This window comes from Pagrus pagrus (assembly GCF_965226575.1).
Source record: "Pagrus pagrus genome assembly, chromosome: 3".
In the NCBI taxonomy this organism is placed as follows: Eukaryota; Metazoa; Chordata; class Actinopteri; order Spariformes; family Sparidae; genus Pagrus; species Pagrus pagrus.
The window spans coordinates 20111015-20123442 of record NC_140187.1 but is presented as its reverse complement, the minus strand read 5'-3'; the positions used below and the strand labels follow the sequence as shown (position 1 = coordinate 20123442).

General features: G+C 42.3%; 1 protein-coding gene across 5 annotated transcripts in view; it reads left to right on the top strand.

The window, feature by feature from the left end:
* The window catches only part of LOC311254747 (inositol 1,4,5-trisphosphate-gated calcium channel ITPR1), a 76541-nt gene that overhangs the window by 21688 nt on the left and 42425 nt on the right, over positions 1-12428 (top strand). For all 5 annotated transcript variants that reach the window (XM_084348692.1, XM_084348691.1, XM_084348690.1 and 2 more), the window contains exons 12-34: positions 1128-1282; positions 3186-3285; positions 3596-3756; positions 3848-3989; positions 4504-4662; positions 5238-5410; positions 6457-6576; positions 7120-7314; positions 7422-7673; positions 7788-7929; positions 8019-8172; positions 8254-8444; positions 8887-9019; positions 9101-9155; positions 9248-9413; positions 9670-9843; positions 9952-10026; positions 10140-10277; positions 10359-10484; positions 10589-10789; positions 10878-11129; positions 11731-11856; positions 11963-12091. In XM_084348692.1, coding sequence (XP_084204818.1) covers positions 1128-1282; positions 3186-3285; positions 3596-3756; positions 3848-3989; positions 4504-4662; positions 5238-5410; positions 6457-6576; positions 7120-7314; positions 7422-7673; positions 7788-7929; positions 8019-8172; positions 8254-8444; positions 8887-9019; positions 9101-9155; positions 9248-9413; positions 9670-9843; positions 9952-10026; positions 10140-10277; positions 10359-10484; positions 10589-10789; positions 10878-11129; positions 11731-11856; positions 11963-12091 — 3519 coding nt within the window. The remainder of the gene's footprint in view (positions 1-1127; positions 1283-3185; positions 3286-3595; positions 3757-3847; positions 3990-4503; positions 4663-5237; positions 5411-6456; positions 6577-7119; positions 7315-7421; positions 7674-7787; positions 7930-8018; positions 8173-8253; positions 8445-8886; positions 9020-9100; positions 9156-9247; positions 9414-9669; positions 9844-9951; positions 10027-10139; positions 10278-10358; positions 10485-10588; positions 10790-10877; positions 11130-11730; positions 11857-11962; positions 12092-12428) is intronic.

The following is a 12428-nucleotide window of genomic DNA, read 5'->3' as shown; positions in this document are numbered from 1 at the left end:
ACAAATTGTTATCATTTCACTGTTTCCTGATTGATTAACAACTGTAAAGACAACAGGTAGTTTAACCCAGACGAACACTGGACCATGTTTCAAGGTAAAAGCTTCCATTAGACAGCTAACGGCTAACATTAGCATTCACCCTTATTCTAGCTAACGATGCAGTTTTAATGCAACAGGATTAGCAAAGGTGTGAGTTAATTCAGAAATATCAACGCACATCTTGGTGACATTTGTCTCAACCTGCAAGTGAAACACTCTGGATGTAATCAAACGTTAATGTTAGCTAGGACGTTGCTGAATGCTAACATAAACTAACAAGTTATCAAATATGTTGTTTTGCCTTGAAATATGGCGTTTTGATGCCCCAGGTATACTTAAAAACTCACAGAAACTGCCTTGACTGCAGAAGCTACTGGTGGCTGAATGTATTTTTGCCCAGCTACATGGTATTACACTTCAGTCACCAGCAGATGGCAGCCTGTCACTGTGTGTGAATGCATCTGTCTGTGTTGGCGCTTCAGTTCTCAGCAGCTGGCTGCGACTGTGAACATGAAGCCATTCAACATCTGCCGACCAGGCGGCGGCGAGTGAACCGGCTCACAGTCGACCTGCTCCTGAGTTCACCCTCGCTTCTGCAGAACGGAAAAAATAAAATACCCCCCAGAAATAAATGAAGACAGGATTCAATGGAATAAACCAAGATATTTACTGAATTGTGCGAGATCTGGAAATCATTTAAACTCTCCAACTTGATTTGATGAAGTTGTTTAGCCTTAAGGCTTTTCTGTTGACTGTTATCGGCGTACTGAATGATGACTGTGACATTTTATTGGGAAGATTCCACTTACAAAGAAAAGACATAGTTGCTCTTTTGAGGAAAAGGGACTTTGAGCAGCGGTTGCCTATTTCACTACGTTTCATTTTTACCGTCTTGAGTCAGTTCCTAAAAATCCATCCCATGTCACAGCAATAGTCAACCTTTTCAGTAAAACACCTGACTGTTGTTGTTCCTGACACGTGGCAGATAATCTCAGCTGCTCAAAGTGGGAACGTGTGTTTTTTTTAAAGGTGTTTTTTGTTATGATTGCACTTTTCTAATCGTTGTCTGTCTTGGCTTTCCCCTCCAGCTGGACCAGGATCAGGAAGCCTTACGGGCCCGCTTGAGAAATGTCCAGGACAAAGTCATGTACACCCTTGTGTCTGTGCCTGACGGGAATGACATCTCTTCCATATTTGAGCTCGACCCCACCACTTTGAGAGGGGGAGACTCACTGGTACCCAGGTAGGGAGGCCGTGACATTAAGGTGGTGAGGTGGTTCAGACCTGTTCTTGGTCTGACACAATTTCCACTGAAAACCAAACAACGGGGGATTCCCATTGTACAATAAATCAAATTAATATGCTTCATTAACCATGGAAAGAGCATTACTCTGTACGTAAGAGCGTGTTTGGCTGGGTGTTACTCAAAAAATTGGTTACGCAGAAATTCACACTAATGAACGGCTCAACTTCCCGGTATTACTGTTACATGTGCGTGAGCAGATGTGTCGGAGCTTGTTTATGGTGCAGATGGATTTCTTTGCTGCTGTGACAAATCAACATTGTGCGTTTTTCACTAGAACTGCTTAGACTTCCAGTAGAAAGAAACAGCAAACAGCAACAAGGAAGGTGTGATGTGTTAATGTGAACACGTAGGTCTTGCTGAAACTTGAAGTAAACGGAATTGTGTTTCTTGTGTATCGGATAACAGCAGTGGTTGATTAAGTACTGAGATCTAATACTACAGTTTGGAAATACTCTAAAAGTCCTGGATTCAAAAATGTACTTAAAGTAAAAGTACATAAGCATCAAATACAGAATGGCTCATTAATATGTAGACATCACTAATGGTAATAATACTTCTAATAACTTCTTTATATACTGCCAGGTAGCTTCAATTACAGTAAAATGATCATTTATTAGTTAATAGTTGCTGAATATTAGTTAGTTTTATATAACTAGAAGCTTGTGTTGAGCAAATATTGCTAATGAACTTAGCTTCACATGACTGTGACACTGTTAAAAGCACTTGTAAGAAATTATCATCTAACCATTTCTATTCTAACCATTGAAGCAATGAATATTTGGTGTCTATAATCAAAGATAAACAGGAAAAGTCAGTGAGCCTGATAAAAGCGAATGTAGGCCCAGTATCCTCATTATGAGTGGAGACAGTGACGGACTGTATGGGGGGCAGGGGTGACAAAACCCTAGATCCTAGAAGGCCCTACATCACGTTTTCTTCAGTGGAGGGGCACCTCAGAGGGTACCTTATCACTTTCTCAAGTACATTTACAGGCCACAGGCCATTTGTACAGGCCACTATCATGTTTTATCTGCCACAGGATCATCTTAGAGGACACTTTTTCTGCACGTGGAGGCATGTTTATTCTGCAATTTCCAGAGATTTGCAAGTTTCAGGGATGTATAAGAAAATGTCACTGTCCTTAAAAATATATATTTTTATTATATTAATATATTTCTTAATGAATTTAATGACAGAAAATGTCTTAAATACAATTTGACATGTCTTCAGATGTATTAGATTATGAAGTTAAAGTTACTTTTATAAAGTAAGTGGGTCGCAGTGTGGTGTCTAGGCTAACATGATGTCTCCTCTCATCAAAAAAAAAAATAGCTACTTCTAAAAGTAATCATTTCAAATAGTTTCTCTTAAAGTTACCTTCATCTCATATGGGTCAGTGCAAGTTCAACAAGATCAGCTTCTGAGAACAGCACACTTAGTGATTGTTTGAAGCCTGGTAAAAAAAAAACTTGAAGCCTGCTGCACCTTGTGCAACAGAAACGCCTGCCATCACCCAATCATGTCCTGTATTCACATTGGGAAGTCAAGTAATTCTGGGGTTGGATTTTCCCATCATAGATTTTTTTTTGCCAGTACGGACATGAAATAGTTCTTAAATTGCATTCAGATGGTCTTAAAAGTGGTCTTACACGTCTCGAATTAAACTTGTCAGAAGACCTCTGCTCTGTGTTTACAGTTGTTGACAGTATTGGCAACCTTTGATTGAAGATGCTTTGTTATTTCAAACATTTCCTGTTTAAGTGTCAGTATGTACTATCTTGTATTTGTGCTCCAAAAATAACGTGCAATCATACAAAAAAATATAAAAATGTGTTTTCAGGAACTCGTACGTGCGCCTCAGACACCTGTGCACAAACACATGGGTTCACAGCACCAACCAACCCATCGACAAAGAGGAGGAAAAACCTGTCATGCTGCGTGTGAGTGCACATGTGTAACAACTTGTCACCTGTAGACTGCTGCAGCTGTTGCCACCAGACTAGAGTCTATAAATGTTGCTGAGATGAAATTCTGTCTTTGTTTATGAGATTTTATAAGTCACAATGGGGACATAAAAGTCTGAACTTAACTAGCTTCTGTGCAGCCCCCCCTGCAGTGAAGTGATGGAAGTGCTTCAGAACCGAATAATAAGTGCCCCGTCATGTGTTTTGTACCAAGAGACCATTTTTAAACACTCATAAATATCTCACATTATTCTGACAAAGTGGTGCATCTCTTTTCTGTATCAAGATTGGCACCTCAGCACTGAAAGAAGACAAAGAGGCTTTCGCTATTGTGCCCGTCTCTCCGGCTGAAGTGAGAGACCTCGACTTTGCCAATGATGCCAGCAAAGTGCTGGCCTCTATCGCTGGAAAGCTGGAAAAAGGCACCATCACACAGAACGAGAGGAGGTATGACATGCACAGTGGTGCCGTGTTGTGAATTCCTGACTTGAAGCGAGGTAGCCAATTGTACTGTAAATGCTTTGCGTGTCTCAATCAGAGCGGTCACCAAGCTCCTGGAGGATCTGGTGTTCTTCGTGGTGGATATTCCCAACAATGGTCAGGACGTTCTGGAGATCATGGTCAACAAACCCAACAGGGAACGACAGAAACTGATGAGAGAGCAGAATATTCTCAAGCAGGTAATGTCTTGAAGATACGACGTGTAACATTTCATTTTACATTTGTTATATATTTTGTTTGTGTACTTACATTATCCCGAATGTTTCCAACAATGTCAAAGCCCATTCATTTATAATCCTTACATTGATCATTTTAACCTAACTATACAAGCACAGTACTCTTGTTTATTTAGAGTTTCCCATCCTTCCTTCCCCCACCCCGAACGGCTCATGGGTAAGACAACCCCCCAAAAATAAGTAATTAATATGTAATTAAATAAGCATAAGTAATATATACATGTACAGACATCAGTTATAAATGTGAAAAACAAAAGTTGGATAGATTTTCATCAGCAATCCTTGTTGTTTAACAAAAAAACGTCACTTCACCTCCTCTCCTCTCCTAACCTTTACAGCGCTCTTTCACGTAACTCAAAGTGGTCTATCATGCTTCCCCAGCCTGCTATTCTGTACCTGTACTGTAGCTTTAGATGCAGTATGGTGACGACTGTCACAACCCTCTCCCTGTATTCAGATCTTCAAGCTGCTGCAGGCTCCGTTCACAGACAGTGGGGACGGGCCCATGCTGCGACTGGAGGAGCTGGCCGACCAGCGTCATGCCCCCTTCAGACACATCTGCCGCCTGTGTTACCGGGTCCTGCGTCACTCTCAGCAGGACTACCGCAAGAATCAGGTTCAGTTTTGTCAGACCTTTATGAGCACCAGCACTGTATGACGTGGGTGTACGTGCCGTTGGAGTTTGCTGGAAAAGTGCATCCCAAAATATTTTGATTAAATCTTATAGCAAATGAAAGCCTTTGCTCTGTTGCAGCTCTAATATGATTATCAAAACAAGAAATGAATCTAAGACGTGTAATTGAATGTCCTGCGCAGATTACAAGGATCGCCTTTTTATCAAATTTTCTACTAATGCCAATCCACAGAGCCGAAGAGTGATACCAGCTCATACTTTAGCAGATACTTTCTTAACATTCCTGTTTTCCAAGAACAGTTGATTTCTCTTAAACACATTACAGTGTAAATGTTAGAGGGCTCATTTAATTAGCTTTAATAAGGAGGAGGTCTGGTCCTTGTGAACATCCTCTGTTTCCCTGCACACACATGGTCTGTATCACTCAATGTACGTAATGAATATGGACATAATGAGGTTAAAAATAAAGGCTGGAGGGTAATAATGTCTTTTTTTCTACAATGAGTCTGTGTTTTGTTTTTTTGTGTGCTCAGACTGTTTATCCGTCTGTCCCGCAGGAGTACATCGCCAAACAGTTTCGATTCATGCAGAAACAGATTGGCTATGATGTCCTGGCTGAGGATACGATCACAGCTCTGCTCCACAACAACCGCAAGCTGCTGGAGAAACACATCACAGCTGCAGAGATCGACACGTTTGTCAGCCTGGTGCGAAAGAACCGGGAGCCCAGGTTTGTGCATCTCATGAGCATGGTGATCTGGGTAAAAGGCAGAGTCAAAAATCAAAAACAAAATGATAAGTGAGAAAACGTGTTTATGTCCTGATTTATAATCTGTTTATCTTGATCACACAATAAACACCATAAGCACACTAATAAGCTAATAACTCATAATAACTAATAAGCACATAACTCCACTTATACCAGGCAAGCACACAGTTCACACAACAGTGTAAACCCACAGTCCCACAGCCATTAACTGTCAAGTGAGGAGCATTTATTTTAACATGCAACTTAAATGTCTCTAAAGTTGTATTTTAAAATGCCTCTTTGCTGTTATGATACATCAATATAGTGTCTTTAGGGTTATCAAACTGAAATGTGTAGGAATGTGTGGTCAATTGACGTTAGTGATGCAAGATATGGATTTCCCTCAGCTGTGTTTACCTGCTTCTCATGGCCAATTCTGATAAAATAACGGATAATTTTGTCATTTGAAAAGAAGCTCACAACCTGTAATTTATGCACACCTCAGAGTTAGAAAGGCTGAGATGTCGTGAGAAAAGAGAGATGGTGTAATATTTAATAACTCCAAAAAGATTTGTTGTGTTAGAACTCATAGACATTTGCCCCTCGTCTGGGAACCCTTGTAAAACATGTACTGCAAAGAGCGATCACGTTGTCTTCTTCTGGAACTGTAAAAGCATCCACGCAGGAGACGACGTGTTTTCTTCTTCACTGTGCACTGAGCTCTACCAACGTGTTGTGGTCTGACATCATGAGCCCAACACACAGCATGCTGCACTTCTTGAGTATGTAGATGCTGTGCTTGTTACGTCAATTGATTGGCTATAAGTTCATTATTGGAATAATACATAAAATATGAAATTCCCATTGTCGGGCTGAGGTTTTATTTGCCCGATACATGCGTTGCATCCCTAACAGACATGGTACATTAATACTGTATGCTGACATATTTCTGTTTTATTCTTTTAAAAAATATCATGGGTGATTGAATTGTGCATATTTTTTTTTTGTGTGTGTCTGTGTGTGTTCAGGTTCCTGGACTACCTGTCAGACTTGTGTGTGTCAATGAATAAGTCCATCCCTGTGACACAGGAGCTCATCTGTAACGCTGTGTTGGATCCAGCTAACGCAGACATCCTCATAGAAACTAAGTGAGTAGTCGCCCCCTCTACCTCTAAACATGTCTGTCCAATCCTGACATATGTGACATGTACTGAATCACAGAATTACATTTATGTTACAAATCAAATGAGGCATTAATCATTAAAGTGCTGAAGTGATTAGATGATTTAATACCAGTTGATTTTCAGATAATTAATCAAAAATGAATAAAACAGTATATTAAACTTTGCTACTTTCATATCATTGTGAAGTTAATATCTTGTGAGTTTGGCTAAAAAATAAGAAATGTAAAGACACTTTGATCTCTTCAAGTAGATTAATCATTCATGAAAGTAATTAATTGCTGCCTCAGTGTGATATAGCAAAGATGCTGATGCATCTCTTTTGCAGTACAGATGCACTGTGTTAGTGTGTTAATGAGGCTTGCCCCATCCTTTTTTTTATAGCTTGAGAGTGACAGTAATGATGTTAGCAGTATCCTAATCCCAATGCTTTTGTTCCAATTTGTCACAATTGCTTACTCATACATTTCAGTCATCCTCTAACAAAGCACCAAAAATCCCCCCCCGCAGACTCGTGCTGTCGAGATTCGAGATCGAGGGAGCGCCTCTTGGGGAGAACTCTGTGGAGTCGGAGGAGGATGAGGAGGAGGTGTGGTTGTTTTGGAAAGACTGCAATAAAGAGATTCGCAGTAAAAGCATCAGGGAGCTGGCCCAGGATGCTAAGGAGGGCCAGAAGGAGGACCAGGAGGTGATCAGTTATTACAGGTAGCTACTGGACTTTATTTCGTCGTCTGGGATGAAGGAGATTACACTACTCCCGTATCAGTCTCCAATGTAAATCTGACTCTACTCGTGTGTGTTTACCGCTACAGGTACCAGCTGAACCTGTTCGCCAGGATGTGTTTGGATCGACAGTACCTGGCTATCAACAAGATCTCCGGCCAGCTGGACGTGGACCTGATCCTGCGATGCATGTCCGATGAAGACCTTCCTTATGACCTGCGAGCCTCCTTCTGCCGCATGATGCTGCACATGCACGTGGATCGTGATCCTCAGGAGCAGGTCACGCCTGTCAAATATGCTCGACTCTGGTCTGAGATCCCCTCAGAGATCGCCATTGACGAGTGCGTAAATCATGGAGAATTGTATTGTATTGTTCTCCAAGATTCTCTCATGTTGATGCTACTTTTTTGGTTTGTTTCAGATTAATTTGTACTTTTTGTGTTGTCTCACTGCAGTTATGACAATGATGGAACATCCAAAGATGAAATCAAGGAGCGATTCTCTCAGACTATGGAGTTTGTTGAGAACTACCTGAGAGATGTGGTGTGTCAGAGCTTCCCATTTGCAGATAAAGAGAAGAACAAGCTCACCTTTGAGGTCAGTCTGGCACCATCACCTTCATGTCGGAGTAGTGGCCTTTTAATGGTAAAATCAGCATATTAAATTAATCTATTTTCCATGTTTAGGTGGTGAATTTGGCCAGGAACCTGATTTATTTTGGTTTCTACAACTTCAGCGACCTGCTGAGACTCACCAAGATCCTGCTGGCCATCCTAGACTGTGTCCATGTGAACACCATTTTCCCCTTTAACAAGCTGGAAAAAGAAGATGAGAGTAAAGGTACACGTGAGCAACACGCTTGCTCAGTGGAGGCCCAAATATCTCGTGGACATTAAGCTGATGTCTTGTATTCGTTTCCAGGCAGTAACGTGATGAGGTCCATTCACGGGGTAGGAGAGCTGATGTCCCAAGTAGTCCTGAGAGGAGGGGGCTTCCTTCCAACGTCATCAAGCACCAGCACCAATACAGACACAGTTAAGACCCAGACCGAACCTGAAAAACAGGACATACTGGTCATGGACACCAAGCTGAAGATCATTGAGATCCTGCAGGTGAAGAACAGGCAACATTATGCTTAAATACACATGCAGGCATATAGTGCATACTACAGAGCCCTGGCGTGCTCATAGAGGGATACAAATGTAAACATCTAGGTCATGTTTTACTACATTTAGGGCTTGAAATACTATTACGCATGAGATGTGATTTGTTTCCACATTTGGGTTTATTCGTGTGAATGAGATAATTTTTCTAACCGACTTTAGATGAAAACATGTCCACTTCTGTATGACCAAAGCCTTGATGGCAGCTATCTCGCTTCAGTAGCTTGAAAACGATGATAAGGGTCTTTGAATTTGATGAATTTACTTTTACAAAAGCATTTCAGGCGCTTTATATAGTAAAACGTGGCCTTGATATTTATTCTTCTTCACAGTCCCTCCATCCTCCAAAATATTCTCATATAACCCCTGTTCTTTCTGTCGTGCCCCGCAGTTCATCCTGAATGTGCGCCTGGACTACAGGATCTCCTGTCTGCTGTCTATATTCAAGAGGGAGTTCGACGAGAGTAACTCCCAGAGTGATCTATCTGTAACTGGAGCGGTAGAAGGCCCGAACAACATGCCAGGTTAGGTTAACTTACGGCTGCATTTTACACCAAAGTGGGACAAATGAAAAGGTGGATTACTAATATCTGTTTTGATTTCAGGAGCTCTGGATTTTGAGCACATAGAGGAGCAGGCAGAGGGGATATTTGGTGGAAGGTAATCTTAGTTTCAACAGAGAAAGGGTAGCAGAGAAATATGAGAAAGAGGATGTGTTTTCATTGGTGTGTGTGTGTTCTGTGTGTGTTTAGTGAAGAGAACACCCCACTGGACCTGGACGACCACGGTGGCCGAACCTTCCTGAGGGTCTTGCTCCATTTAACCATGCATGACTATCCTCCTCTGGTGTCCAGAGCCCTGCACCTGCTCTTTAGGCACTTCAGCCAGAGGCAGGAGGTCCTGCAGGCTTTTAAACAGGTAACCTAATGACTAATACGCATCTAAAAACTGAAGCAATGACAATCATATCAGTTTAAATAAGATGATTCATGCAGGCAAACAGTTTCTTCTGCTCTGTACTTTATATTGTAACATATTAGATTATCCTCATTGATCCCCAGAGGGTTATTTTGGGTTTGATGTTTGGTTTACTTGCAACACAACACGACTGCATTTTACCCATACATCGACCTCAAAACCCGAGACTGAATCATACCCGTCTACATATTCACAGGTCCAGCTGCTGGTCACCAGCCAAGATGTGGAAAATTACAAGCAAATCAAGTCAGACCTGGACCAGCTGCGCTCTATCGTAGAGAAATCTGAGCTGTGGGTGTACAAGAGGCAGGGGCCAGACGAGGGAATGGATGCAGGAGAGGGGATCTCCACTGAGCCTGAGCACAAAAAGGTGCAGTGTCTTGTACATCAAAAGACAGCGAAAAGCCTGTCACAAGTAAATGTCTTCACTAGAGCAAGGCCTTCTTCTCTGATGCATTGTTTCTGGTGTTCTCTGTAGGGGGATTCAGGAGGCACAGACAAACCAAAGAAAGCGGAAAGTACCAGCAGTTACAACTACAGGGTGGTAAAGGAGGTAAATATTTGACTCCCAAATACGGTTAACAAGCTTTTATCTGCCTCAGTTTGTCGGCACATACTTCACGCTCTCACATCTTCTTTCTTTCTCCTCTCACTTTTCTCCATCAGATCCTGCTGCGTCTCAGCCGGCTGTGTGTCCAAGAAGGTCTGACAGGCAGGAAGAGCAAGAAACAGCAGCAGAGGCTGCTGAGGAACATGGGGGCCCACGCTGTCGTCCTCGAGCTCCTGCAGATCCCCTACGAGAAGGTATCGAGGGGTTTCAGTTAAAGACGTGCTTTTTGCGTGTAAAAGTGGACAAACCATCACATCCTCCATTTTCTTCATCAGGGAGAAGATTTGCGAATGCAGGATATCATGAAGCTCGCCCACCAGTTTCTACAGAATTTCTGTGCAGGAAATCAGCAGAACCAAGCCCTGCTGCACAAGCACATCAATCTGTTCCTCAACCCAGGGGTGAGCCGCCCCGCCAGACGACGCTCCACTCTTTACCGACAGTGTTTCTTTTGAAAATGGCTGATATGACTTTAAGCAACTTCTCTTTTTTCCCTTCTGTTCAGATTTTAGAAGCCATCACCATGCAGCACATCTTCATGAACAACTTCCAGCTGTGCAGTGAGATCAATGAGCGTGTGGTTCAGCACTTTGTCCACTGCATCGAAACACATGGCCGCAACGTCCAGTACCTCAAGTTCCTTCAGACTATTGTCAAAGCGGAGAATAAATTCATCAAAAAGTGTCAGGACATCGTCATGGCAGAGGTCGCGCTTCGTACTTTCCAACGTTCGACCTATTCTACAGTCTCCTCATGTCCTGATGTTGATAATGCGTGTTTGTTTCTTCCTACAGCTGGTGAACGCAGGCGAAGATGTTCTGGTCTTCTATAATGACCGCGCCTCCTTCCAGACGTTGGTACAGATGATGCGATCGGAGCGGGACCGCATGGATGAGAACAGCCCTCTGATGTACCACATACACCTGGTAGAGCTCCTGGCTGTCTGCACTGAGGGCAAGAACGTCTACACAGAGATCAAGTGTAACTCCCTGTTACCACTGGATGACATCGTGCGGGTGGTGACCCATGAGGACTGCATCCCTGAGGTGAGATGAGCCTCAGACGGAGCCGTGCTGAGGACGGCTACAAGAAAACCATAAGCCAGACACGGAGCAGACTGAGTCGGCACTCTGTGAATATTGAGGCTTGCGAAGCAATTGTCAATGTATCTAAATGTCCACATTTGCAGTAGCATAATCAGCTCATACAGTATGTATCATGAAAACATCAGATTGATTATCATCCGTCATCATCTGTTTAAGCAACAGAATAATGCTCACTGCCAAGATGAGATCTGTTCACAGTATGTCCCGTTGCTCTCAGTCCTGTTAGCTTAATGTTACATATGATGGCGATTTTTTTGTAGTTTGTTCACTTTGCAATGAAACAAGCACAAATTTTAGCTGCAGCCAGATTTGTGAAGGCTTCCACGCATACGTGCATTCACATACACTGAAAAAAAAAATGGCTGCTACAGGGTGAAAACAATAAACTGATGGACCACCAGACGATTCATATATATTCGATCTTCATAAAGCATCTTTTTAAGGACATTTGCACATTAATGTTTGATTGTTTGATTTCTCACCCTCCACAGATTCTACCTCTTGTACTTTTTTGTGTTTTACCCTTATCCCAACCTTTCAGGTGAAGATAGCTTATATCAACTTCCTGAACCACTGTTACGTGGACACTGAGGTGGAGATGAAGGAGATCTACACCTCCAACCACATGTGGAAGCTCTTTGAGAACTTCCTGGTCGACATTTGCAGAGTAAGGAACACCGGGCAGCTCTGCGGCAGCTCTGGCCTTTTTGCCACATTTTAAGAAACGAGGCGGTTAAAATACAAGCAATTTTGTCATGTTTCGGTGATTACAGGTGTGCAACAATACAAGTGACCGCAAGCATGCAGACACTGTTCTGGAGCGCTATGTGACGGAGACGGTCATGAGCATCGTCACAACTTTCTTCAGCTCTCCTTTCTCTGACCAGAGCACCAGTCTGCAGGTATCTAATCACACACTAAGTGAGGAAAACACATATTTAGTAGGAACAAAACAAAGCTGAACTGGTTAGTACTATTTAATTAAAGTAGGTAACGTAATGTACAGAATGTGTTACATGGTCATCTTTCTCAGAATATACCTTTTAAATGTAGGCTACTTACCCCTGTCATTGAACTGTTAGATAATCTGAGAGAAAGCCTATTTCTTCAGCCTATTAATGAACAGTTTGTGTTGTGGTCTAGGCGGCGATCAGAAAACATGTAAGTACAGATAGAATATGTATCAGCTGTCCCATGTAATGTCAACCAAATAGCATGATACCCCAGAGACCCTTCATT